The sequence below is a fragment of the Gopherus evgoodei genome, chromosome 13, assembly GCF_007399415.2.
Source record: "Gopherus evgoodei ecotype Sinaloan lineage chromosome 13, rGopEvg1_v1.p, whole genome shotgun sequence".
In the NCBI taxonomy this organism is placed as follows: domain Eukaryota; kingdom Metazoa; phylum Chordata; order Testudines; family Testudinidae; genus Gopherus; species Gopherus evgoodei.
Window position 1 is genome coordinate 31,410,499 of NC_044334.1, and position 25,945 is coordinate 31,436,443.

Here is a 25,945-nt window from a genome sequence, read left to right on the forward strand (position 1 = left end):
GCTCTTTTTGATGTTCATAACGAAGGATTGAACAGAATTCTTCTCTACCTTCCACCACAGCCAATATCTCCAGCAAAAGCCAGAGAATGGCCCTGGCGTCACCCCACAGCTAGAGCAGAACTAGGCCCCTTATTAGCACCCAGCCCCACGCCCAGCACTGATTGTCCTGAAGGCAAAGCACCAGGCCTTGCTGAGTACTAGTTACGGGGGTTTGGAATGAAGCTGGGATTTAGGACACAGCAGTTGAGGAATGACTTGGATTAGTTAGCCTGGAAGGAAGAGTTAGGGACTGATCCTGCTAACTACTGAGAACCTTCAGTTCCCAGTGAAGTTAGCAGGAGATGAGAGTGCTCAGCACCGCACAGGGTCAGGCCTTTTCAGGGGACTTGACTAAATTATCCCAGACTAAGACCCGGACTAAGGGATTGTAACTGAAGTCAATGGTAAAACAGCCATTGAGTGCAGCTGGACAGGGTCACGCTGTGTGAAGGTCACAGTTTAAACAGACCTGCCCTCTTCCTTTTGTGCCCTCTGCTGTGATACAGGATGGGGAGGGTGTCACTCAATGAAATCAAAGGGCAGGCCACTTAAACCAGTACAATGAGATTCTCCTTCACACGGGGTGCAATCGACCTGCAGAACTTTCTGCTGCAGGAGGGCTAGATACCACAGCTGGATCTACAAAGGACCGGAAAATCCTACTTCCCCCTCATGCAGCCAAGGGCTATTAAACCCCCTGACCGGAAATGGTAGGCACAATCAAGACCGGCGCTAGGGTTTTGAGCGCCCTAGGCGGAAGGCAATTTCGCCGCCCCGCGCGCTGGTCCCGCGGCTCCGGTGGAGCTGCCGCAGTGGTGTCTGCGGGAGGCCCACCAGAGCCGCGTGAGCAGCCGACCGCCCACAGGCACCACTGCGGCAGCTCCAGCGGGAGCTGCCTGCCGCCCCCTCCGGCGGCGCTCTGACCCAGGGGACACCCTGGGCTGCCGGCTGCCGTGGAGGCGCCCTGAGCCAGGGGACACCCTGGGCTGCCAGCTGCCACGGAGGCACCCTGACCCGGGGGACGCCCTGGATTGCGGGCTGCCGTGGTGGCGCCCTGACCCAGGGGACACCCTGGGCTGCCGGCTGCCGCGGCGGCGCCCTGACCCGGGGGACACCCTGGGCTGCCGGCTGCCGCGCCCTGACCCGGGGGACACCCTGGGCTGCCGGCTGCCGCGGCGGTGCCCTGACCCGGGGGACACCCTGGGCTGCGGGCTGCCGTGGCGGCGCTCTGACCTGGGGACACCCTGGGCTGCGGGCTGCCGTGGCGGCGCTCTGACCTGGGGACACCCTGGGCTGCCGGCTTCCACCGGCAGCTCAGACTCCCTCTCTGTCCCAGCAGCAGCGGCTGCTCAACCATTTAAAAAAAATTAGGGGGCGCTTTTTGGCGCCCTCAAATCTCGGCACCCTAGGCAACCACCTAGTCCGCCTAAATGGTTGCACCGGCCCTGGGTGCAATGGGAACTTGTTTGTCCAAGATGTACCATTGCCAGAACCAGAACAACGAACATAGCTGCACTTATGGTCTTGCCTAGTAGAGCAGAAGGTGAGGTTAGCAGGTGCGGTGGCTGGATGGTCTGATTCAGTACAGCTGGAGCTGGGATACCCTGTTGAATGCAGGAGTGGGCTGACCCAGCATGAAAGGAAGGCAAATCACCACTGATCAGATTCATTTCAGCAGGAGGGAAGAGTGGACCGAGCAGACCAGTGACCTGGTGTTGCAAATTCAGAGTACAAACCCTTCTGTCAGAAACCGTGAGGGTGATGGTCATGCCTAGTGATCAGAGCTGGAGCAGTAATGCGTGTTGGTCAGAGCCAAAGTCAGGAGCCCAGGGCGGGGTTGGAATGAGGCTGGAGCAGGCTGAGTCTTGGGGAGTCCGTTGCCACCAACAGGTCAGAGTGACCTCCAAACCCTGGAGTGACAGACTGAGTGGCCGGACCACCTGTGAGGCTTTTATACCTGGTCTGGGAGTCACAAGACCAGTTCCTGGCTTGTGGATTGGCTGAAGCCTAGCACAGGAGTGACTCATCATTACACCTTCTGTCGCAGAGCTATGGATGAACCAAACCGTCCTGCACTAGGGAAAGCTCCAGTGCAACCAGTAGGTGATTCTGCATGGGCCCTGCACCCCTCACACAGCCTAGGAGAGGAGCTGGGGGTGCCCTGTTTGCTGCATTGACCCCTACAGTCCCCATACATCAGGCTATGTTTTTTCTCATGGCCTGCTAAAGCTGCACACTCTCATCAGTGACTATTGGGACAGGGTGGCTTGCTGGCAAATATTCCCCATTGAGAAGGCCTGGGAGGCTGCTGTTGATCGTTCAGTTCTACTACCCAGTGCCTAAAAATGCATCCCCTTACCCGCTGCCGGGGGCAAGGCCAATCCCTTGGATAAGTTCTGCCCCACTGACAGTTTGATGGGTGATCCGTGGCCACTGGCTGCACCAGCAGTGGCTGGTGTTACCCATTGTGGGTGTCCTTGGCTCATTATAGTCCTGCTGTATCACAGCATCTGGCTATTAAAGCCATAGCAGCCGCAAGGGACAAAGGAGGAGCTTGTGGCTACAGCTGAGAGGTAGGAGTCAGGAGGCTTAGGCTTGACCCTGTGACCTTGGGCAAGCTGTGTCTGCTCCCTCTGCCTTGGTTTCCTCTTACATACAGTGAGGATACTGGGACTGATCCAACCATGCAAGTGGGGAGGGGCTGTGTGAGGTTTGGGGAATGTTTGTAAAGTGCTTTGAGCTCCTCAGCCAGAAAGAGGTTAGAGAAGGACAACAGAATCATGGTGAAAGCCGTGCCCATAAATACAGAGCATAAGGCCCATGGCAGGAAATGCCACTGGCCTGGGGACCCAGAGCAACACATCCCCAGTGAGAAACCATTTAACAGCCATTGTGCCAGGGAAAGGTGGCAGCCGGTTTAAATTCCTCTGTGGCTCTGCACAAGCAGTGGCAATGAGCCAGGGATTGGTTAGGAGTGTGCCATGGCACTTCACAGGCAGATATGGAGTTGGAGTTTCCGCCTGGAGCAGCCCACAATCTGAATAAGCCAAACTCAATTCCTCGCCCACCCACGCACATAGTGCCCCGCCCATGTGCTGCTCTTCTCACTGCTTGGATGAGATGGGAATACAGTCTCCATGACTTAGACTCACAGACTTTAAGGCCAGAAGGACCATCACAACCATCTGGTCTGACCTCCTGTGCACTGCAGGCCACTGAAACCCACCCACCCACTTCTGTAACAGGCCATAATCTTTGGCTGAGTTACTGAAGTCCTCAAATCCTGATTTAAAGACTCCATGTTACAGAGAATCACCCCTTACTAGTTGAAACCTGCAAGTGACCCAGGCCCCATGCTGCAAAGAATGGGGAAATTATTCAATCCCTGGTCTCTCTGTCGGGACTGCCCACAAGGAAGGGGGCCATTTGGGGTGGTAGCTATTACAATACAGACCCACATGGGGCTGGACTGAGACCCAGCAAACTCGTTTCACACCAGCCACCCAGTTGCTATCAGGTGGTAATGACATGCAGTTACTGCTGCAGTGCATCTCCTCTGCAACATCACCTGTCCTCTGCTCCCTACACTGGCTTTCCATCGAATATTGAACTGAGTTCAAGGTCTCAGTCCTGATCTTCAAGGTGCTCCAGAGCCTGGGAACAGGGCGCCTAAAAGCCCTAAAGCTCCAGGAAGGGGACTGTGGAATGAACTCCCCAAGCCACCCCAAACCTCACCACTTTCGCGCCAAGGGCAGGACGCGTTTCATTGACTATGTCCCCCTGGCGCAAGGAGAGAACAAACTTGTGACCGGTGTTAGTCACATTGCTTAATGCCAGACTGGGAGATGCTCTGATGCTACAGTGTTGAGCACAGCACAAGCTCCCAACAGAACAGAACTGCGCAGGCTCTGCCTCCCATTGCTGGGCCCCTGGAGCCAGCCAGTCCCTGGCAAGCCCATGAGACTGATCTGACTGAAATATCTTCCTGCACATTCCACAATGCCCCATTTCTCACCACTTCCTCCGAAGCATCTAGGACCCATCGATATCTGTTGGAGGCAGGAGACTGGGCTAGATGGTCTGATCCCGTCCTAGGTTCTGGCCTTCCTCACTGCACAGCTTGTCCACATTCACAGTGGGATGGAGTCCTGCACATGTTAGATATGTGTGACCTGTCTGGCTGGGGAGAACATAGGGGAAACATTGACAGCAGGATGAGACTGAGAGATGGGCGCTCAGCCCTGCTTGGCACAGAGGCACCTGCTGGAATGTATTTGTGTTCCCCACACAGCCCTACACACGGGCGTCTCCCAGGCGCTCTCCAGCAGTGCCTAGGCAGAGTTCTGCACCTCCTTTGCTGCCACAAACAGACTCCCTGGCTCTGGGCAACGAAGGGCAGGCTCTAGAGGCCAGGCCAGGCCATAAGCCATCTGGCACGATGTGGCATGGCACAAGAAACTCCTGTCTGCTCCAGCTGCAGAGCCCTGCAAATGGAGCCAGGTTTAAAGACAGACCCAGGGCAAGGGGGGCCTTGTGGGAACTGCGCCAAGCAGAGTCTAGGAAGCTAAGGCTAGGGAGCACTAGCTAGTGACTCTCCAGGGCTGGGGTCAGCCTAAGCCTGGGGTGAGAGGCCGGTGCTCCCTGGCCTTCCTCCCGCTTCCTGCAGGTGGTTTCACTGCTTCGTTGCGCGGTGGCCGCTCAGATGTTCACTTGCTTGGCGGTGGGGGGAGCATGTGCGCGCCGGGCGCCAGGCAGAGGCAGAGGCAGGCACCGCACAGAGTGGAGAGAGGTTGTCAGAGCAAGTCTAGGGCTGAACTCCTGCTGGGGAAACTTAGCGCACTGCCCCCCCTGCGGCACCCGGCCCGAAGCCAGGCCAGCCCCCCAGAGGCCCCGGGGCAGGGGCTAGATGGGATCCGTGCTCCCGAGAGTCCCGGGGTGAAGCACTAGGGAGGATGCCCAGCCGTGTGCCGCTGCCTGCCTGAGAGCCGCGGGGATGGGGAGCGGGGTTTGACTGGAGCCAGCCGCCAGCGGGACCGTTTTGCGGGGGGACCCCAGCAGTGTGTGTGGAGGGGCGCAGGGCGGCCAGCGAGGCTGCCATCTCCCCCGCCGCCAGCCGGAGCCGCTCGCCCGCCCCAGTCTCTGCCGGCCGGGAGCGGGGCAGCTCTCGCTCTCCCGGGGGGCCGGCAGGTGCGGGGGGAGCCCTCTCCCCTGTCCCACGCTCCGGCCCCGCCAGGGCGCCTCGGATGAGAGCGGGGGGTCCCGCGGGGGATCCGGGCCGCTCCCACCATGCCGTTCCACCCAGTGACCGCGGCGCTCATGTACCGGGGCATCTACACTGTCCCCAACATCCTCGCGGAGCAGCACCCCGTCGAGATCCCCGAGGACGAGCTGGAGGGTAAGTGACCGGCGGGCGGCGGGGGCCCGGCCCGGCGATCTGCAGGGGGGCTGCAGCTCGGGGCTCCCTCCCTTTGCAGGGTTACTTCGCCCGGCAGCCGCACAGGATGGGGGGGGGGGAACCTGTTTCCTGGGAGCGGGTCGCGGCCGGAGTTTGGCAGCGATCAGTGTCCGCTGCGATCGCCAGAGCCAGCCCTGCGGAGCGCGGCCGGGGCTGCCGGGGGGTCGCACTCGGGGGCGGCGCGGCGCGGCGTGGCTGGGCCGTGGGGCGAGCCAAGCGAGCTGCCCCGCAGGACGTGCCCGGTGCAGGGGGAGGAGCAGGGGCCAGACGAGCTGCCAGGGATTAGCGCCCCAGCGCCAGCGGGCTGGAGAGCGGCGGGGAGCGGGGCGCGGGGGGACAGCCCCGGTGCAGAGGAGAGAGGAGCAACGGGCGGGGGCCAAGCGCTAGAGCAGAGGGCACCTCCCACCCTGCCAGGGCAGGGCCCTGCTCAGGGGCCGGGGAATCAGCCCCCGCCCCAGGGCTGCGCTGCGGCCCCAACTTGACTTCCCCCCCCCCCGCCGCCTCCCTGCTGGGCACGCTGCGCCGGCCCGGAGAGCCCGGGGGCCGCTGTCCCCGTGCCAGTGCGGCAGCCCCGGGCGCCGGCTGCCAGCCACCGCCATTGGCATTCCGCTCGTGTCGGCCCGGGAGATCCGTGCGGGCTCCCGCCAGCCAGGCAGCCCCGCCACGCTCCCCATGCGCCCGGCCGCGGCCAGTGCGGGGAAGCGGTGTCAAGGCAGGAGGCGCAACCCGGGAGGGGCGGAGGAGCCGGGCGCTCGGCGTGGGCTGCCGCATGCAACAAGCGATTGATCCACTGCCACAATGGCACCGTGACAGGGCATGGCCGGTGCTCGCTGGCCCAGCACGGCCCGGGTCACCCTCACAGGGCACGGCCAGTGCTCGCTGGCCCAGCGCGGCCCGGGTCACCCTCACAGGGCATGGCCCGTCCTCGCTGGCCCAGCACGGCCCAGGTCACAGTCACAGGGCACGGCCGGTGCTTGCTGGCCCAGCACGGCTCAGGTCACCCTCACAGGGCATGGCCGGTGCTCGCTGGCCCAGCACGGCCCAGGTCACAGTCACAGGGCACGGCCGGTGCTCGCTGTCCCAGCGCGGCCCGGGTCACCCTCACAGGGCATGGCCGGTCCTCGCTGGCCCAGCACGGCCCAGGTCACAGTCACAGGGCACGGCCGGTGCTCGCTGGCCCAGCACGGCTCAGGTCACCCTCACAGGGCACGGCCGGTGCTCGCTGGCCCAGCACGGCCCAGGTCACAGTCACAGGGCACGGCCGGTGCTCGCTGGCCCAGCACGGCTCAGGTCACCCTCACAGGGCATGGCCGGTCCTCGCTGTCTCAGCACGGCCCGGGTCACCCTCACAGGGCACGGCCAGTGCTCGCTGGCCCAGCGCGGCCCGGGTCACCCTCACAGGGCATGGCCGGTCCTCGCTGGCCCAGCACGGCCCAGGTCACAGTCACAGGGCACGGCCGGTGCTCGCTGGCCCAGCACGGCTCAGGTCACCCTCACAGGGCACGGCCGGTGCTCGCTGTCTCAGCACGGCCCAGGTCACCCTCACAGGGCACGGCCGGTGCTCGCTGTCCCAGCGTGGCCCGGGTCACCCTCACAGGGCATGGCCGGTCCTCGCTGGCCCAGCACGGCCCAGGTCACAGTCACAGGGCATGGCCAGTGCTCGCTGGCCCAGCACGGCCTGGGTCACCCTCACAGGGCACGGCCGATGCTCGCTGGCCCAGCGCGGCCCGGGTCACCCTCAAAGGGCACGGCCGGTGCTCGCTGTCCCAGCACAGCCCGGGTCACCCTCACAGGGCACGGCCAGTCGTCACTGTCCCAGCACAGCCCAGGTCATAGTCACAGGGCACGGCCGGTGCTCGCTGTCCCAGCGCAGCCCGGGTCACCCTCACAGGGCACGGCTGGTCATCGCTGTCCCAGTGCGGCCTGGGTCACAGTCACAGGGCACGGCCGGTGCTCGCTGTCCCAGCGCGGCCCGGGTCACCCTCACAGGGCACGGCCGGTGCTCGCTGTCCCAGCACAGCCCGGGTCACCCTCACAGGGCACGGCCAGTCGTCACTGTCCCAGCACAGCCCAGGTCACAGTCACAGGGCACAGCCGGTGCTTGCTGTTCCAGCGCAGCCCGAGCCACCCTCACGGGCATGGCCGGTCCTCGCTGGCCCAGCACGGCCCAGGTCACCCTCACAGGGCACGGCCGGTGCTTGCTGTCCCAGCACAGCCCGGGTCACCCTCACAGGGCACAGCCAGTCGTCGCTGTCCCAGCACGGCCTGGGTCACAGTCACAGGGCACAGGCAATTGTTGTGGTTGCAGCACAGCATGGGTCACACTCACAAGGCATGGGCAATCGTGGTTGCAGCATGGCATGGGTCACATTCACAGGGCATGGGCAATCGTTGTTGTCCCAGTGTGGCGTGGGTCACACTCACAGGGCACAGGCAATCGTTGTGGTTGCAGCGTGGCATGGGTCACACTCACAGGGTACGGGCAATCATTGAAGTTGCAGTGCAGCATGGATCACACTCACAGGGTACGGGCAATCATTGCAGTTGCAGTGCAGCATGGATCACACTCACAGGGCACAGGCAATCATTGTGGTTGCAGCGTGGCATGGGTCACACTCACAGGTACGGGTAATCATTGCAGTTGCAGCGCAGTGTGGGTCACACTCACAGGGCCTGGGCAATTGTCATTGCTCCAGCATGGTGTGGGTCACACTCATAGGGCATTAGCCATTGTTGCAGGCCTAGCACAGTATATCACAATTGTACAGCATGGGCGATTGACGCTGTTTTAGCACATTGTGTCACAATCTTACGATGGGTGATTGTTGCTTTTTTTTTTTTTAAATCCCACTATGTCATAAGCAACGTTTACCTTTCTATCACCCTCTGACCCACGTGGTTTGTTTTTGTATAACAGTGTCACCGTATCATTATAAATGCCTGTTGCTTTCTCACAGTGTGATTGGAGCAACAATTGCTTTTATATCACTATAACGGCAAGACATCTGGTGGCACCTTAAAGACTAACAGATTTATTTGGGCATAAGCTTTTGTGGGTAAAAAACCCACTTCTTCAGGTGAAGAAAGCTTATGTCCAAATAAATGTGTTAATCTTTAAGGTGCCACCGGACTCCTCGTTGTTTTTGTGGATACGGACTAACAGGGCTACCCCTGGTACTTTACATCACAATGTGTTTCTATCAGAATAAGATATGAGTAACTGTTGCTTATGTGTTGCAGTGAGCTGCGTTTATGTAACATTTTGTCACACTAGTACACTGACAAGCTGTTGTTATTATAATCACAACATGGGCTGAGTGACGGTTACTTTTCTATCCTATGACATGAACAGCTCCTGCTCTTCTCTTGTGTCAGGATATGACGAGGGTGGTTTTTGCTTTTCTTTAACTAGGTCCCAATAATATGACAGGACCACCTGGGGCTGCCCTAGCACAATGTAATGTGAGCAGCTGTTGCTTTCCCATCACAATGCAACATGACTGTTGCTTTCCCATCACAGTGTGTCAGGATGGAATGTGAGCGACTCTTGCTTTCCTGTCACGAGAACAGCTGGGTCACAGTGGCTGTGTTTCCCGTCGCTTTCCCATTGTTAATTCCAACAGGGATTCTCTTCTTCCGATTTCCAAAGCAGACACAGGAGGGAGCAAGCAGCAAGCGCTGGGGCCCTATAAAGCTTTCTCCATCCCATTCCTACTCACACACACCTCCAGCTGGCACCTCCTTCGCCACCTCTGCCAAGGGCTAGTGTTCAGGCAATCTGGCCGTAGGAGGCAAACCACCCTCCCCCCTGCTGTTTGAACCCAACCTGCCCAGAAATGCCTGGCAGCAAGTGGTGCTTCTGCCCCTGTAATCCCTGCTCTGCCCACAAAGCTGACATTGAAATGTCCCCTTTGGATGTCTTGTGTGCAATGAGTTGCGGGCTCTCAGTTTAAGGGCTGGTGAAGAGGCGTGCACCAGGCAGAAACGTCCCCAGCTCCTGGCAGCCAGATTGAGCAGAGAGGCCATGGGCCAATAGGATCACAGAGACTGAAGTACCCTAGAAGTGGGCAGGGTAGGCTTGAGGCACTGGGGTGAGGTTGGGTGCAGAGAAGCTGGCCCTGCTCTTGTCTCTGTCCTGGGGCTGGAGGGAGTGTCCCCCCCCCACCCAAGACATCCTCCCCAGCGCTGAATCCTAGGGCTGGTCAGAACGTCCTTTTCATTGGTATATGGCATATCACAGTGTTCCCCAGACATCCTGGTCTCAGGGCAGATTTGGACAGGAAGCTTTCTGTGGCCCAGAGATGCTCTGCTCATCTCTGTTCAGAGAGAGGAAGGCAGAATGGACAGCCAGTGCTTTTCAAGTGCAGAAAAGACGTTTCAACACAAACCCGCTTCGCGAAACATTGGGCAGGTTTTGGTTTCATTGCCATGTGGAACGGGCACAGCTCGAAACCACAAATGTTAGCACAGAACAGAATTGCCGTGCACTGGCCAGGTCCGCAACCTGCACGGAGGTTAGCCCCACTGCAACCACTGCAGCATGGGCTGGCACATCCCAGCTAGCTCACTAAAAACCAGCAGTGTAGCCAGGATGGCACAGGCAGCAGCACAGCCTAGCTGCCCAGTACTATCCCGCCTGCAACCCTAGGTACATACTTGGGCACCTCACCCCTACCACCGCCTGTGCCACCATGGCTACCCTGCTATTTTTAGTGAGCTAATGGGTATGCCTGCACGTGCTGGCCTAATTGAAGCATAGGCAGACCCTAAAGGAGAAAACATCCCAGCCGAGAGCAAGGTTCCTCCGGGCTCTTTGATTTCACTCAGGGAAGCAATGAGGCAGGTGACACCAATGAAGCTTGCTCCCACATCTGTCCCTGCCAGGCTGCTGGCAAGCTTGGCATAGGAGGATTCCTGAGCACCTGGATCACCATAGGCATGTCAGAAGCTGGAGTGCCAGGAACTTCAAAGCCCCGCTCTCTCCCTTTCCCCTCATAAATAAGATCCTCCCCTCGACCTTCTAAAGTCTCCCCCTGCTCTTTTGAGAATATGGTACAACTTGCCCATTCCCATCCTGAATCATGGGATTTGAGGAACATATGAACTGCTTGGCACAGACCATTTGGACCCTCTAGAGCAATGTCCCATCTCCCCGCTGTACTGGACCAGACCAATGGCCCATCCAGTCCAACCAGCTGATGGCCCCAGCTGTATGGTGTCAAGTCTCCAGGGCTGTTCAATGCCTGATGCGAAGCCCCCACAACCCATCTCGTTAGGCTGTGCTGTGCTGATGTGCATTCTTTGCTGCACTGCCAGCCTGGCATCACCTTCTGCACAGAAATAGATGGGGAATGCTGGATGTGGAGTTTGGGGGTTCATGATCTTTGCAGGAAGTGGTGGGGTTCCCTGGTGCTTGGGAAGACTGAGTCTTTCTGTGTCACCGTAACCTGGGTTCATGTTCAAGTGTGATTTGGGTTTTGTAGAAACCTGTGTTTCACTCTGAATGGAGCCTGCACTCTCTGTTAGAGGTGGGGGAGCCGAGATGGGTGAGAGCCATATATGATATCCAGGCTGTTGCTCCTGTTCCTCCTTGCTGTTCCTAAGCTCACACTCTGCCTTTGATTCTTGCTTCCTGCTCACCCTCATTTCTTTCTCCCCTCTCCATCTCTGCTCCTTTCACTCCCAGTCTCCCTCTTTAAATGGAACAAGAGCCCAACAACCCAGGAATACAGCAGCTGAACCACTGGGGTCAAATGCCTCCCTCTAGAAGCCTGCTGAAGCCAGTGGGCTTCCATGAGGAAGACTTTGGTGTATGGTCTCAAAATTAGAGTGCAAGGAAGGACAATGCCATAGTTAAGGCTCCCAGCTGGGACTCAGGAGATCTGGATTCAATTCTTATCTCTGCTACTGACCCCCTGCATGACCTTGGAGAAGTCACTTAGCCTCCTTGGGTCCTGTGATGTTCCCAGTCTCTTGTCTATTTGGACTGTAACTTCTCCAGGACAAGGACTGGATCTAACTGCACAGTGCCCAGCACAGTGGGGCCTGGATCATGGCTGAGGTTTCTAGCTGCTGCTGTAATACTGAGGAGTTAACAGTGTTAACAACATTCACAGTATCTCTGCATAGATTAATGCCTGACCCTGGAGCACTCTCCCATCCTACCCCGGGGAGTTCCCCAGGTCAGTCACATTTGTGTGAAACACATATATTTCCTTTTCACTGCTCCCAGGGCATGGGGTGGCCAGGTGCTCTCAGCGAGCCATGTCTCTGCCAATCCTCATTATCTGGCCCTTTTTCCTGTCTCCTCCCCCTCTCTGCCTTTCCCACCTAAACAGCCTTGTATCCTCAGACATATCCCCCCCACCCTGGCCCACCCCCATTCCTGATGCCTCTGAACATTTCCACTGCAGCGTCTTCTCTGCTCATCCTTCTGGAGTGGAGGGTTCAGGCTGAATGCAGCAGCCAAGGTCAGGCTGAACCATTGCTTCAGAGCAGCTCCCTGCACCTCTCAGGATGCTCCTGCATGCAGTGGGTCCTTCCAGCCAGCCCCTCCCTCAGCCCCCTCACAGGCCCCTGTTCTTCTTGGCCCCACACTGCTCTGAGCCCCCTCCTGTCTCATACCAGCTGCCCTGCCTAAGCCCTCCCACATGCAATATATAGCCTCACTTTCTGGTCCCACACCCCCTCCCCCTCCTGCATGCAGTACGCCCCAGGTCCTTGCCTTGACCTACTCCCTTTGGGTATGAACTATGCCCCCATTCCCTGCTCTACCCCCCTTTTCAGTACAGCCTCCCTTCCCCACTGTGCCCCTCTCTGGAGCCCTGCACTGGGCAGAGAGCTTTCAAACCAGCCTGTCCAGGCAGGAGTGTGGCTTGACAGATCCAAAATCACCTACCGTAGAGCACTTCCTTTGCTGTCCCCTGATCTTTCTTTATGGCCAAATCCCATGACTACCCCAGTGCTGCCCCACCTCTAACAGCCCTGTGCACGTTATGGGTGAGTTTTCTGACTGGCCACTGGCTCCTAGTCCATGTCATGGAGGTTGTGTCTCTAAAACCCCTGGTTGGCTTTGCAAACCTAATCCTCCATTTCCAAAACCTGGTGGGATCATAAGCCAAGCCAAGCCTCCCCTGGGAGGGCAGCAAGTGTTGTTATCTCTGTGTTACAGATGGGGAGACTGAGGCATAGGATATGAAGTGACTTGCCCAAGGTCCCCAACAGGCCATTGACAGAGCCAGGAGTGGAACCCTGGCACTTTGGGTATCTAGCTCCACCCAGCCCCCTGTGCTCAACTACTAGACAGCACTGCCCCTCACATCACCTTTCCCTCTTTTAAATCAGCAATGAAAGGAGCCATCCCAGCCAGCTCACACCAGGGCACTGATTAAATTCCTCCTCCTAAAGGGGTCCCAGATAAGGATATTTATATTAGAAGCAATTGTAAGACTGGAATCATTTCCTTTAGACAGGATAGGAATAAGAGGGAACCAGAGTCTATGTAATAGTGAGAAGATTCGGTGCTTCTGTTCTTTGTTTCCTAACACAAGAACAAGGGGACAAACAATGAGATGGAGATGGGGGGCGGGTCAAAACCAAGCAATTTTCACACAATGCATATTCAGACTGTGGAACTCACTGCCACTGGAAGCCAGCAAGGCCAAGAATTTATAGCATGAGTCAAAAGGGATTGGGCATGTATATGGACAGTGAAAATATGCAAAGTTATCCCAACTAATTATAACAATTGTGGAAGAAAGATAAAACCTGGTGCTTCAGGGCTTAAGCTGATCTGTGACTATAACAACCCAGGGTCAAATCTAATATGGGATCAGATTATCCCAAACCTGCTACTACTGGGTTTTTACACCTTCTGCTGAAACACATTGTGCTGGCCACTGATGGAGAGAGAAAACAGGACTAGGTAGACCTGCCTATGTTCCTAGGTGAGCTAAATGCCAGGGTATTGGAAGGTGTAGGCGTTTATCAGACAAGAGCTTGGTGGTGGCTGTCAGGGTGTCCTGAGCTGGAGGAGTGGGGAACATTACCAACTCCCTGGTGTTCCTCTGCCTGGACATGCTCTCATCTGCACAGCAAGCTATCAGTGTTTGGGTGGGACGCCCTTTTCTTTGGAGGGACCTGATACTTAGCTCAGTGGTGGCAGGACATCCTCAGGCTCTGCAAGGTGGGAAGGTGCCAGCGCAGAAGACATTGGGCTGCTCAGGGCAGTGGTTTCACAGCAATCAGGACATTCCATCTACTGAGAGGCCCCTCAGCACAACACATCAGCTCCTTGGAACCGTGTTATGAAGGACAACGTTTGTGTTTAAATCAGACTCCTCCCATGGCTCCTGAGTTAGCAGGGATTCCAAGTGTGGGCAAACTACGGCCCATGGGCTGGATTCAGCCCACCAGCAGCTTTAATCTGGCCCTCAAGCTCCCATTGGGGAGCGGGGTCTGGGGCTTGCCGCGCTCCAGCCAGGGAGCAGGGTCAGGGGCCACTCCACGTGGCTCCCAAAAGCAGCAGTATGGCCCCACGCCACCTCCTATGCATGGGGCAGCCAGAGCTAAAGGTGCAGGCCCCTTGGCTTGGTGGCAGTAGCAGACACCTATAACACTATGTGTCCAGCCATGAGCAGGGGAACAAAGATCTGTACTGTGGTGATTTCCCTTGGCCAAATGTTTTCCAAGCCCGCTGGAGGGTAACAGGAGAATTTCTATTCTAGTCTAGTTCTTATACAGCCCTCACCATCATTGCACATGGGGAAGAAGCAGGTGATCCAGGTTCATGGACACTCCCGCCTGCCTGGTCTCACTGTTTGACTTTGTGTTTTGTAGCAGCCATTTGTTGATAACATCAGCAGGATCAATTCAATTCAATTAGGCCTCAACTCCTTGGCATCCGCAAACTGTTGCATATGGATGAGTTAGGAGCAGGCATGGAGGCAGAGGGGCCAGGACACACAGTACAAATCAGTGACAGGACGAATGAGACAGAGACGGTGCCTTTTCTTATGTCTAAGTGCCAGGCACACCAGCAGCACAAAGGAAATGATCAATCATTTTAATGAAGATCAGATCATTACACTTGGCATCTTCAAGTTACTTACAGCCATCAGCTAATTAATCCTCATAAGCCCAAGGGAGGTGGGGAAGTATTAGCATCATATTTCAGAGGGGGGAATTGAGGAACACAGGGGTCAAAGCCAAGATTTCAAACCTAAAGTTAGGTCCCAATTCTGAAAGTTCAGGCTACCTCTGCGGTTACTGGGAGCTTCTTAAAATGAGCCCGTGGCACAGCAGAGAAAGGCACAGTGTTCAGTGTCTGTGCTGCAAGGATACCCACCCAGCACTGACTGAGGCCTTGTCCACACACACAACTAGCCCTGGTTTCACTGAAATCAGTTTTAAAACTCATTTAGCAAAATTGGTGCCAACCCTGGCCTGGCCTCTGATCTCAGTTTAGAACTGGTTATGCTGGCTCAGCTCCTGCCTGCTCACCACTGCCAGCTAAGCAAAAACAAACCCAGTTAAATGCAATTTAAGAGTGTCCACACAGGGGCTTTGCACCGGGTTAGTTAAAGTCATGCAACTTTGTGTTTGGAGACAAGGCCGGAAAGTCCAAAGCCCCGCCCCAGTATGCAAGGGGCTCAGTGTAAGATTCTCTGGGCAGGAGGTAGCTTCTTCTTGGGTGGTTCCCAAGTCCTGGTCAGTAGCTTGGAGGGGATGCCCCAGGGCTCTGGAGTTTGTGCTGGCAGCCCAGCTTTGGCGTGTGTATCCAAATGGAATGGCTAAGCCCTCTGAGGCCTGCCTGCCTTATTATTCTGAGACAGCCACCCTGTCTTTGGCAAGACGACATCTTTATCCCACCTCCTGCACCCATCCTGCTCCCACATTTCTGCCTGTTGAGCACCTCCTCAGCAACATCCCACAGTGAAATCCTGGCCTCAGTGAAGCCAATGGGAGATTTTACCATTGACATCCACGAAGCTGGGACTTTGCTCCGGAAGGGACCACACCTTTTACACAGGGTGGATCTGTTCAGAGCAGGGTCTGATGAGAAGGAGCAGCCCCTGCAGAAAGAGGTGGGAGTGGAAGCAAACAAGAGCAAGGTGATGGCCAGGCAGGCAGGCAGCTATCTCCCACTTCCTGCTCACCCTGGATCCTGACATGAGCCCTGGGAAAACTTGGCCCCAATTTCACAGCTATGCCCCGATTGCCACGTTCTACTCAGTCCACTGTGCAGTGGTGGAGAGCCGCCTGAGAGCTGCTCAGCAGCACTGGGCATGGAGTGGTGGGGTCAACCTAGTTCCCAGCAGACAAGTATCCATGTCTCAGAAACCACCACCATCAACATCACTAGAACTAACTGTCAGTCTCAGCAGAGAGGCTGGGTGATCAATGGGTTATGGAGCCTGAATTCCCTCTGCCAACTGCAAGCATGTCTACACAGAACACTCTAGGAAATTAATCTGAATTAACTAAAGGTGTGAATTTAAACGGCATTATTAGTTAGATTGCATTAAACCCCTGTGTGGACACTAAAAGCAGCAAAGAATCCTGTGGCACCTTATAGACTAACAGACACACTTTCCAAAGTAAAGTAACCTTAATTCACTTTAAATTTAATTCACTTCCAATGTTAATTTGGATTAACTTTCCAAAATGTCCTATACCTAGAGAAGCCCTGAAAGGTGTCGCCTCCAGCTGTCTCAGCTCAGCAGTGGAGCAACCAGGAGAGGAGCTTATTCCCTTTGGTGGAGGTCATTGTAGCCCACACAAGTGGAGAATATGGGCCTTTGTCACCCTCTAAGTGACTGGGCTACATAGGTGGCTAACAAGGCTGCTGCTGTAGCTGGTTAAAAAGATTCTGGCTTTAGTGCATGTGGGAGACTCAGCTTTTAGCACAGTCAGTCAAGGGTTCAAGGCCGCCTGATGGCCTGGGGGTTGGTCTCTAGCTCACATGACAAGGCAACATTGCATCAGTGTGTGGAGCCAGAATGCAGCTGGGGAAGTGCGTGGGGACCAAAGACAATGCAGGCCGAGAGCAGTGAGTGCATGCACATGGCTGTAGTTGTGCAGGGGCACATCCCCCAAGCTAGCCCCAGCAGGAGGTGCTGGACTGATGGGGGAACCAGAGTGGGGGACCCTCTCAAGAACAGTCTGGAGGCCTGGTACTGTACAGCATCCAGGCAGCTGGATTTTCAGACTAAAAAAGTTGATGTTATGGAGGAAAAAAGCCACAGGAAATGTACCAGGTTTTACCAGGGGGCTTAACTGTAACTCCCCAGGGGCATCTGGGCCTTTAGAAAAGGAATCAACAGCTGCACCCAGAGCCAGGTGGGCCAGACTAACCTCCACTGCTCCCTGCAATGCTGGGACTGCCTCTTCCTTTCAGAGATTCATACACCCCCTCCATCTTCCACTTGCTTCACTTTCCTCCACCTGCTTCCCTTCCCCTTTCAGATCCACCCTTTGGCTCTGTCCTCCATGGAGCCCCCAGCCCTTGGGTCAGGAAGGCAGAAGGAGCTAACTGCATGAGCTTGTTGTATCATAGAATATCAGGGTTAGAAGGGACCTCAGGAGGTCATCTAGTCCAACCCCCTGCTCAAAGCAGGAGCAATCCCCAGGCAGATTTTTGCCCCAGGTCCCTAAGTGGCCCTCTTAAGGCTTGAACTCACAACCCTGGGTGCAGTAGGCCAATGCTCAAACCACTGAGTTGTCCCTGGTGTGTAGAGGTGAAGGGCAGCCCACAGTGGAGGGCATGGGCTTCTTCCCATCTCCCCAGGGAGGCTGCCCGAGCTACCGTCAGAGGTGAGGAGGCAAATGGGGGGCTCCCAGCTGGGGCGCTTCTGCTTCTCGTGGTGACCGAGTCCCAGTCAGGTACCTGCTGCTCCTGTGTCAGCATGCCCTGCCTGGGGAGCGCTCTGTCACCAGAGGAGGGGGCTTAGGGCAGGCAGGGAAGGGGGGACATGCACATTTTAACACACACACCAGTCTGCAGGGCAGCCAACCCATCTTTCCCCTGCACTAATTGTGCTGATCCGGCCCTGAATCCTCACCCCCCACAGTTGGAAGGTGCTTGGATCTGGGGGACTTGATTTTAAAAAGTCCTTTGTTCAAATCAAGCCATTTGTGGCACGTTTCCCTGAGTTCCAGCTCTGGGCACTGCAGGAGCCACAAGGGGAACAGAGGCCATGAAATGGCAGCTAAGCAAACACAGCTCCAGCAGGGAATGCCACAAGCCAGAGACACTGAGCTTCTTAAAGCTAGAGAGACAAGGGGGACCTGGGCATCCCATCCCATCTCCCCAGTCCTGCCTCCAGTTCACGCTCTGCTGGGAGAGGAATCTGCCCAGACACCCATAGCAATCATTGTCTAGCTGCCAGAGCAGTTAGAGACCGCCCAGGGAGGGCACAGAGGCACCCACCATTCTCTCCTCCCTTGCTGTGTATTGGCACTGCTGGCAGGCACCCTTTCAGCCCGGATATCTGCTACAGAGTAGAAACTGGAGGGGCCTCATAGGAGAGCAGCCCAAGAATTGCTGGGCCCAGCCTTGGGAATTGCTAAGGAGAGAGCAGGAGAAACACCTGCGCACAGCTGAGGCAGTGTGACTAGGGGCCAGTAGCCCCTGGGGCTGTATTCACTCACTGGTGTAGGGCTAGCATCCACAAAGGCTAATGGGAGCTGCCGCCCCAGAGCAGGGCCTCCAGCGTTCTTTGTGCTTCGCTATTAATAACTAGCATCTTGCTGTTCGACTCAGCGCTACACAGGCCACTCACCACATAGGACCCTGATTCAGGTCCCCTTGCTCTCTCCATGGAGCCCCTCCCCTGCAATGATCTCAGTGGGGGCACTTAGGAAGTCAGGTGCCATCCAGAGCAGAGGTGGAGAGCAAGAGGGTGGGGTAGCGCTGGCTGCCTGGTGCTGTTGACGGAGCTGGGTTGTGGCATGCGCCGGCATGGGTTAAAGTTCTAATCCTTACCCTGCCATCGGGCCCTGAATTAGCCAAGACCAGGCTGATCTTTAAAAACCCGCCCTTTGGAGCCCAGCAGTGCACAGCATGTTGACTGCATGTAACCTTAGGGAAATCTGGCCTCTATCATCAAATTGTCCAATGCAACCCTTGGTTTTTGGTGCCAATTTGAGGCACCACCTGCTTTTTAGCCCCACCCTGCCATGACTCCCATTGGCTCCTACTGTTATTTCCATTCTTCCCAGGAAAGAGCTTGCTGCCTGTAGGGGGGCCCCTTTGCACACACTCCAGTGGCAGACCAACAAGTCTGCCTGCCTCAGTTTCCCCATGAAAGGAACAATCTCTCATTGTCCATTACAAAGTCCCTTCTCTGTGCATAATCTGGTCAGGAACACCAGGGCAGTAGTTCCCCAAACCCTTGTGGTGAAGCCATTCTTGACACACCCACCGTAAACATACAAAGGTACAGCTACTTTTCCATTGTCTCTGCAGGGGCACTACCTCCAGATTCCCACCAAGAGCGAACAGAAGCACTGTGTTCCCCATTCCTGATGCAGGGCCCCCACTTTCCAGACCCCCAACCTGAGAGCAACCAGTCTCCACAAACCCCAGGTCAGGTGTCCCCAGGAGATCTCCCCAGTGTCCCACTCCCCAGGCACAGAGTCCTACCCCTGCTCAGGGCACATCTCTCCCAAATCCACTCTCCTGCTTCTGAGCTCTGCTTCCCATCACTGAGCTGGAGCTGCCCCTTTTGCCACGGCCCCAGCCCGCTGCTCATCGAGGTCACCAGCTTTGGGCAGCACTCACCAGCTGTTCCGCTGCTGTTCAGTTCTCTCTAGCAAGTCTCCTGTAGTGCTCTCCCAAACAACTCTTGCCAGTTCTTTCCTGCTGCTGCTTCCTGTCCCTGGCACCTCTTGGACAGCTCCCATCTCCTCCCTCTGTAGCCAAGCCCAGGTGTCCTCTTTTAAACCTAACTGGGGAGTCAGCTCACCCGTCACAGATGCACTGGCCTCTTCTCTCTTAAAGAGCTAGTGACAGTCCCGTCTCCAGCTTAGGAACTAAATGGGCTACTGGCCATCATGACCATACAGTCCCCATCTGGTTGTGTAGCTGAGGGCTGCAGACGCTGGCAGGCCAGGGCTGCTGAAGGGGCTGCAACTGCTAACACACCTGGGCTGGTAGTGCCTAAAGGCCAGCTGTGACTAGGGTGACCAGATGTCCTGATTTTATAGGGACAGTCCTGATTTTGGGGGCTTTTTCTTATATAGGCTCCTATTACCCCCCACCCCCTGTCCTGATTTTTCATACTTGCTGTCTGGTCACCCTAGTTGTGACAGAAGTGGAGCTGAGATGTAATAATCTGCAATCATTTTATGAACAGTGTGTGTGACCAGGTCAGCAAAGGGAAGCTATTTTGTAGTGGGTTATAAAGCTTTTTTGTGTGAATCTGATCCACCTTATACCAGGACTGTGGGAAGAACAGATGGTGCTTGTGGTCCCTTCTGACCCTATGATTCTAAGAACCAGGGAAGTAATTCAGTGGCTTGCCAGCTAAGAACATTTAGGTGCACATCAGGAAGACGATGGGGTCCAGCTGCTAGCTTGAAAGATCCCTCGTCTTGTCTCCAATACGTGGTTTTGCAGTGCTAGGACCTATCAGATCAAAGGACTACACACAATTAAAAGAGCATTTTCATTCCTAGAAGTTGTGGGGGCCTGCGGCACTCCAGAAGCTGCTAGCTAGTCAGGCTGGTACAAAGAGTGAGAGACGCCTTAGGGAACAGCAAGCAGTGCCTTGAGGCTGGTTTGTGTTTAAGGTCTGTTCTCTCTAGAGTGCTGTTGTTCTAGATAAATGATCCTTTGTTTCAAAGGGGCCTTTTGGTCACTAATTACCACTGTCCCTGTGTTATAACCTTATTCCCAGATTTGGACCTTAGCGTCCAAAATATGGGGGTTAGCATGAAAACCTCCAAGCTTAGCTACCAGCTTGGACCTGGTACTTGCTGCCACCACCCAAAAAATTAGAGTGTTTTGGGGCACTCTGGTCCCACTGAAAAACCTTCCCTGGGGACCCCAAGACCCAAATCCCTTGAGTCTCACAACAAAGGGAAATAATCCTTTTTCCCTCCCCCCCTCCAGGTGCTCCTGGAGAGATACACAGACACAAGCTCTGTGAATCCAAACAGAGTGACTCCCCCTCTCCGTTCCCGGTCCTGGAACAAAAAGGACTTTCCTATTCCCCCAGAGGGAATGCAAAATCAGGCTAGCCAATTCAACACACACCGATCTCCCCTGATTTCTTCCTCCCACCAATTCCCTGGTGAGTACAGACTCAATTTCCCTGAAGTAAAGAAAAACTCCAACAGGTCTTAAAAGAAAGCTTTATATAAAAAAGAAAGAAAAAATACAAATAGTCTCTCTGTATAAAGATGACACAACACAGGGCAATTTCTTAAAAGAATATTGAATAAACAGCCTTATTCAAAAAGAATACAAATCAAAGCACTCCAGCACTTATATTCATGCAAATACCAAAGAAAAGAAACCATATAACTTACTATCTGATCTCTTTGTCCTTACACTTAGAAACAGAAGATTAGAAAACAGAGCTACTTCTCCAAAGCTCAGAGAAAGCAGGCAGCCAGAAAACAAAGACCTCAGACACACAATTCCCTCCACCCAAAGTTGAAAAAATCCGGTTTCCTGATTGGTTCTCTGGTCAGGTGTTTCAGGTGAAAGAGACATTAACCCTTAGCTATCTGTTTATGACACCCTGTTCCAGAAGAAACAGAATTGCAGATGCTGGACATAGGAGGTCAGGCCTGGCGGGGTTAGCACCAGGAATGCAGCTCTGCTGCTGTCTGAGAGTGGAAGAAACGCATGTTTCCACCACAGAAAAGAGGGGATAACCTGAGGCCATGGGCTGGGAATGACCAGGAGGTTTTAGCCCCCCTACCTGTGACACTAATAACCAGCCTTGGTATGAGGAGACCACATCCTAATACTTCTCCAGGGAGCTCTTCCAAAGGCGAGGAAGTACCATTATCCCACTTTACTGCAGGGGAACAGTGGCACAAAGAGATTAAGTGACTTGTCCAAGGTCCAAGAGGGCATCCGCGGTCCTTGAACTCAGCCCTCCCATGTCCCAGGCCCTTCCCCAGTGACAGGAACACAAGCCGTCTCTCCTTCACACCTCGAGCTACTCTGCCCCCATCAGTAGCTCTTGTGGGAGGAGAATCAGATTTTACTGCTGTCTGCATCCCACTCTGGAGGAGAGGGACCAGTTGCTCTGACCTGCTTCTCCCATCAGTTCCCCCAGAGACATGCCAGTGGTGAGAGCTTAGCTGTTCCCACCTCCCTCGCCCTACTGGAGGCTCAAGAAAGAGGATGTGTAACCACCTGCCAAGGGAGGGAGGCGGGGAGGAAGGGGCCAGGAATGGCTGCAGAGGTGGGTTAAGGGGAATCAGAGGCATTGAAGGGGTCAGGTGTGAACCTCAAGCGATGAATGGCTTTTCCCTCACTCATAAACATTCATTTCAGATAGATTCCTGTTCCTAGCCCGTGCCTTTCATTGTACATCCACAGTGCGAGAAAAAACCCACAGCACCACGGCCCTGAGCCCGGGTCAGCTGACAGGCTCACGGGGCTCTGGTTGCGGGGCAAAAAATAGCAGTGCAGACGTTTGGGCTCTGGAACCCTCTCCCCTCGTGGAGTCCCAGAGCCCAGGCTCCAGCCTGAGCCCAAACATCTACACTGCAATTTTATAGCCCCACTGCCAGAGCCCGAGTCAGCTGAGCCAGGCCAGTCGTGGTCCTGTCACAGGTCTTTTATTGCAGTGTAGATGGACTCTAACAATCCCCTGCTAATCACCCAAGGAGCGGCTGCTTGCACAAGTTTCTCTCTCATGCACTCCCATGAACTGTCTCTTTCACTAATTCACTTTTCTCTCTTATCTGCATATCCCTGTCTTGTGCCTCTCTCTCTCCTACCTCTTACTTCATGACAGATTGGCCTCTGCTCACATTTGTTCACTCTTCTCTCTGGCCCTCCCTTTCTTTTAATTCCCTCTCTCTTTCTGCTCCTACTGCTTGATCCAGCAGTGATGTCAAAATGCAGCTTTGTGAGATCACTGTTTCCAGGACAACAAATTGTGATGTCACAGAGAAAGGAAACCCCCACTTCAGGATGCAGCAGTCTCTTGTCCTTTGTTCCTAAGCAAATATTGATGATTCCACCTTTCCCTTCCAGTACTGAACCCATCTCCTTCTTCACCTAAACCTCCCTGTTTACTCCCTGCTCAGCCTGGAGCAAAGAGCCTCCCAATTCCCAGCAAACTATTAAACAGTGCTCCGTACAAATGTCCTAAAAATTACTGTAGTGACACCACTGACCTCCGCAGGGTCAGCTCCCACCTCTCTATCTAGGAGGCTCCCACTCTGCCTCCTGCTCTAGAAAAAATATCCTTTGTAGAAACAGATATTTTGATAACAGAGGCCTCTTAAGGCTAGCACTCAAAAGATCCAGTGGTTAGGCACTGAAGCTAGACAAAATTCAGCCTTGAAATAAGCACTATTTTTGACAGTGAGGGTAATAAACCATTGGAACAGTACACCCAAAGATATGGCAGATTCTCTATCACTGTCAATTTTTAAATCCAGATGGGCTGTTTTTCTGAGATCTGCCCTAGTTCTACCCGGAATTCACTCAGGGAAGTCCTAGGGCCTGTTAAGTAAGACTAGATCATTACTTTGTCACATCTGAACCTCTCTCAGCACTAAATCATTAGCACAAGATTCTATCTCCAGTGTCCCCTGCCAGCCAGACAAGGATCCAGGAGTGTTATAGTCTGCATGCACAATGTCCTATCACCATGGACTCTTTTCTCAGGAGGTCATCCAGTCCAACCCCCTGCTCAAAGCAGGACCAATTCCCAACTAAATCATCCCAGCCAGGCCTTTGTCAAACTTGACCTTTAAAACCTCTAAGGAAGGAGATTCCACCACCTCCCTAGGTAACCCATTCCAGTGCTTTACCACCTTCCTAGTGAAATAGTGTTTCCTAATATCCAACCTAAACCTCCCCCACTGCAACTTGAGACCATTACTCCTTGTTCTGTCATTTGCCACCACTGAGAACAGTCTGAATCCATCCTCTTTGGAACCCCCTTTCAGGTAGTTGAAAGCAGCTATCAAATCCCCCCTCATTCTTCTCTTCTGCAAACTAAACAATCTCAGTTCCCTCAGCCTCTCCTCATAAGTTATGTGCTCCAGCCCCTTAATTATTTTTGTTGCCCTCCGCTGGACTCTTTCCAATTTTCCCACATCTTTCTTGTAGTGTGGGGCCCAAAACAGGACACAGTACTCCAGATGAGGCCGCACCAATGTCAAATAGAGGGGAATGATCACGTCCCTTGATCTGCTGGCAATGCTCCTATTCATACAGCCCAAAATACCATTAGCCTTCTTGGCAACAAGGGCACACTGTTGACTCATATCCAGCTTCTCGTCCACTGTAACCCCTAGGTCCTTTTCTGCAGAACTGCTGCCTAGCCATTCGGTCCCTAGTCTGTAGCAGTGCATGGGATTCTTCCTTCCTAAGTGCAGGACTCTGCACTTTTCTTTGTTGAACCTCATCAAGTTTCTTTTGGCCCAATCCTCCAATTTGTCTAGGTCCCTCAGTATCCTATCCCTGCCCTCCAGTGTATCTACCACTCCTCACAGTTTAGTTTCATCTGCAAACTTGCTGAGAGTGCAGTCTATGCCATCCTCCGGATCATTAATGAAGATATTGAACAAAACCGGCCCCAGGACTGACCCTTGGGGCACTCCGCTTGAAACCAGCTGCCAACTAGACATGGAGCCATTGATCATAGGAATCAAGAGCCCAGGATTCTATTCTTTCCTCTACCACATGTACTTGGGCAAGTCATAGCACCTCTTCTTTCCCTCCCACACTTTGTCTGTCTTGTGTATGGAGACTACAAGCTCTTTGGACAGGGATTGTCTCTTACCAGGTGTATGTGCAGCACCCGGCACAGTGTGGCCCTGATCTTACATGTGTCCTCTAAGGGCTGCTGTAATATCAGTAGCAATGATTATCTACTGAACTACATAATTTCCCCCCCTTAAAATGGAAAAGCCCCATCTCCTGTCAAATCAAGACCCCCCCCAAACATCCCACAGCTCCTCAGCTTCAAACTGCCCTTAAATATATTTTGTATAACCTTAATCCTTCCAATTTCCTCATTCTGTCTGCCAACGCAGCAGGCCATCTAAAATCTCCCAGGAAAATCAATTGTCGAGCTGTCTGGAAAAAAGAAGAAATTTCAGGGGGGAGGCTTTTCCCCAGTTGCCATGTACCCTAAGGGAGACCCGAGAATATCCCCATATCAAAGGCATGGCACCCTTCCTGGCAAATGCCAAATACCACACCACGAAAATACTGCCTCAGACACAGGAGCTGCCATCGAAGAGACCAGAGCAGGCTCCTGGCCCCAACACTGGCTATTACCAGCTGTTTCAGAGGAAGGTAGTTATGCCATAGCATAAAGGAAGTCCCCTCCTGACCCGTTAGTTAGAAGCTAGTTCATGCCCTGAAGCATGCAGCTTTATAATGACTGTCAGTCCCCATGGACTAAAAAGGTGAGTCACTGAGCTGGCCTCGAATAGGGGATCCCAAACCGTGATCCATGCAGCTCTTACTGCTGGTCTGTGGAGAGCTGGCTGCTCACATGGTGCTCATGTAACCTACTGGTGGGTGTATTACAGGTCACCCTCTGTGCTGAGCTGCAGAGGTTATGAGTCTGTCTCTGTCAGCAGTTGCAGAGATGTGACTCTTCCGTTCAGTCTGTAGCAGCTCATGTGTTTAACTCTAGAGCAGAGGTGGGCAGACATCTGGCCTGCAGAACCGTCCTGCCCGGCCCCTGAGCTCCTGGCTGGGAAGGCTATCCCCGACCCCTCCCCTGCTCTCCCCTCTCCCCCACAGCCTCAGCGCACCATGCTGCCAGCGCTCTGGCCCACTGCTTCTGCTGGGCAGTGTGGCGGCATGATCGGCTCCAACAGGGTAAGGGGGCAGGGAGTGGGGTGTCCCGGGAGGCAGTCACGGGACAGGGATCAGGGAGCAGTTGGATGGAGTGGAGGTTCAGAGGGGGTGGTCAGGGGACGGGGAATGGGTGTAGGGGTTGGATAGGCATGGGAGTCCCAGGGGGCCTGTCAGGTGGTGGGGGGGTGGATAGGGATCAGGGCAGGAAGCGGGGGGGGTTGAATGGGGGCTAGGATCCCAGGGGGAAGTTAGGGGCAGGTGGTCTTGGGAGGGGGCGGTCAGGGGACAAGGAGCAGGATGGGTTGGATGGGTCAGGAGTTCTGAGGGGGGTAGTCGGGGGTGGGTTGTGGGAGAGGATAGATGGGGGCGGGGGATTCCTTGTCTCCAGCTGCTGAACTGCATTAAAAGAAGCAGGGTCTGTTAAACCTGTACGT

The 25,945-nt window shown here is 54.8% G+C and overlaps 1 protein-coding gene across 1 annotated transcript in view; it reads left to right on the forward strand.

Moving 5' to 3' along the window:
* Positions 1 to 5,309: 5,309 nt before the first annotated feature.
* CABP7 (calcium binding protein 7) overlaps positions 5,310 to 25,945 on the forward strand; it is a 91,764-nt gene continuing 71,128 nt past the window's right edge. Inside the window, exon 1 of the mRNA XM_030583004.1 lies at positions 5,310 to 5,434. Coding sequence (XP_030438864.1) covers positions 5,326 to 5,434 — 109 coding nt within the window. The 5' untranslated portion in view covers positions 5,310 to 5,325. The remainder of the gene's footprint in view (positions 5,435 to 25,945) is intronic.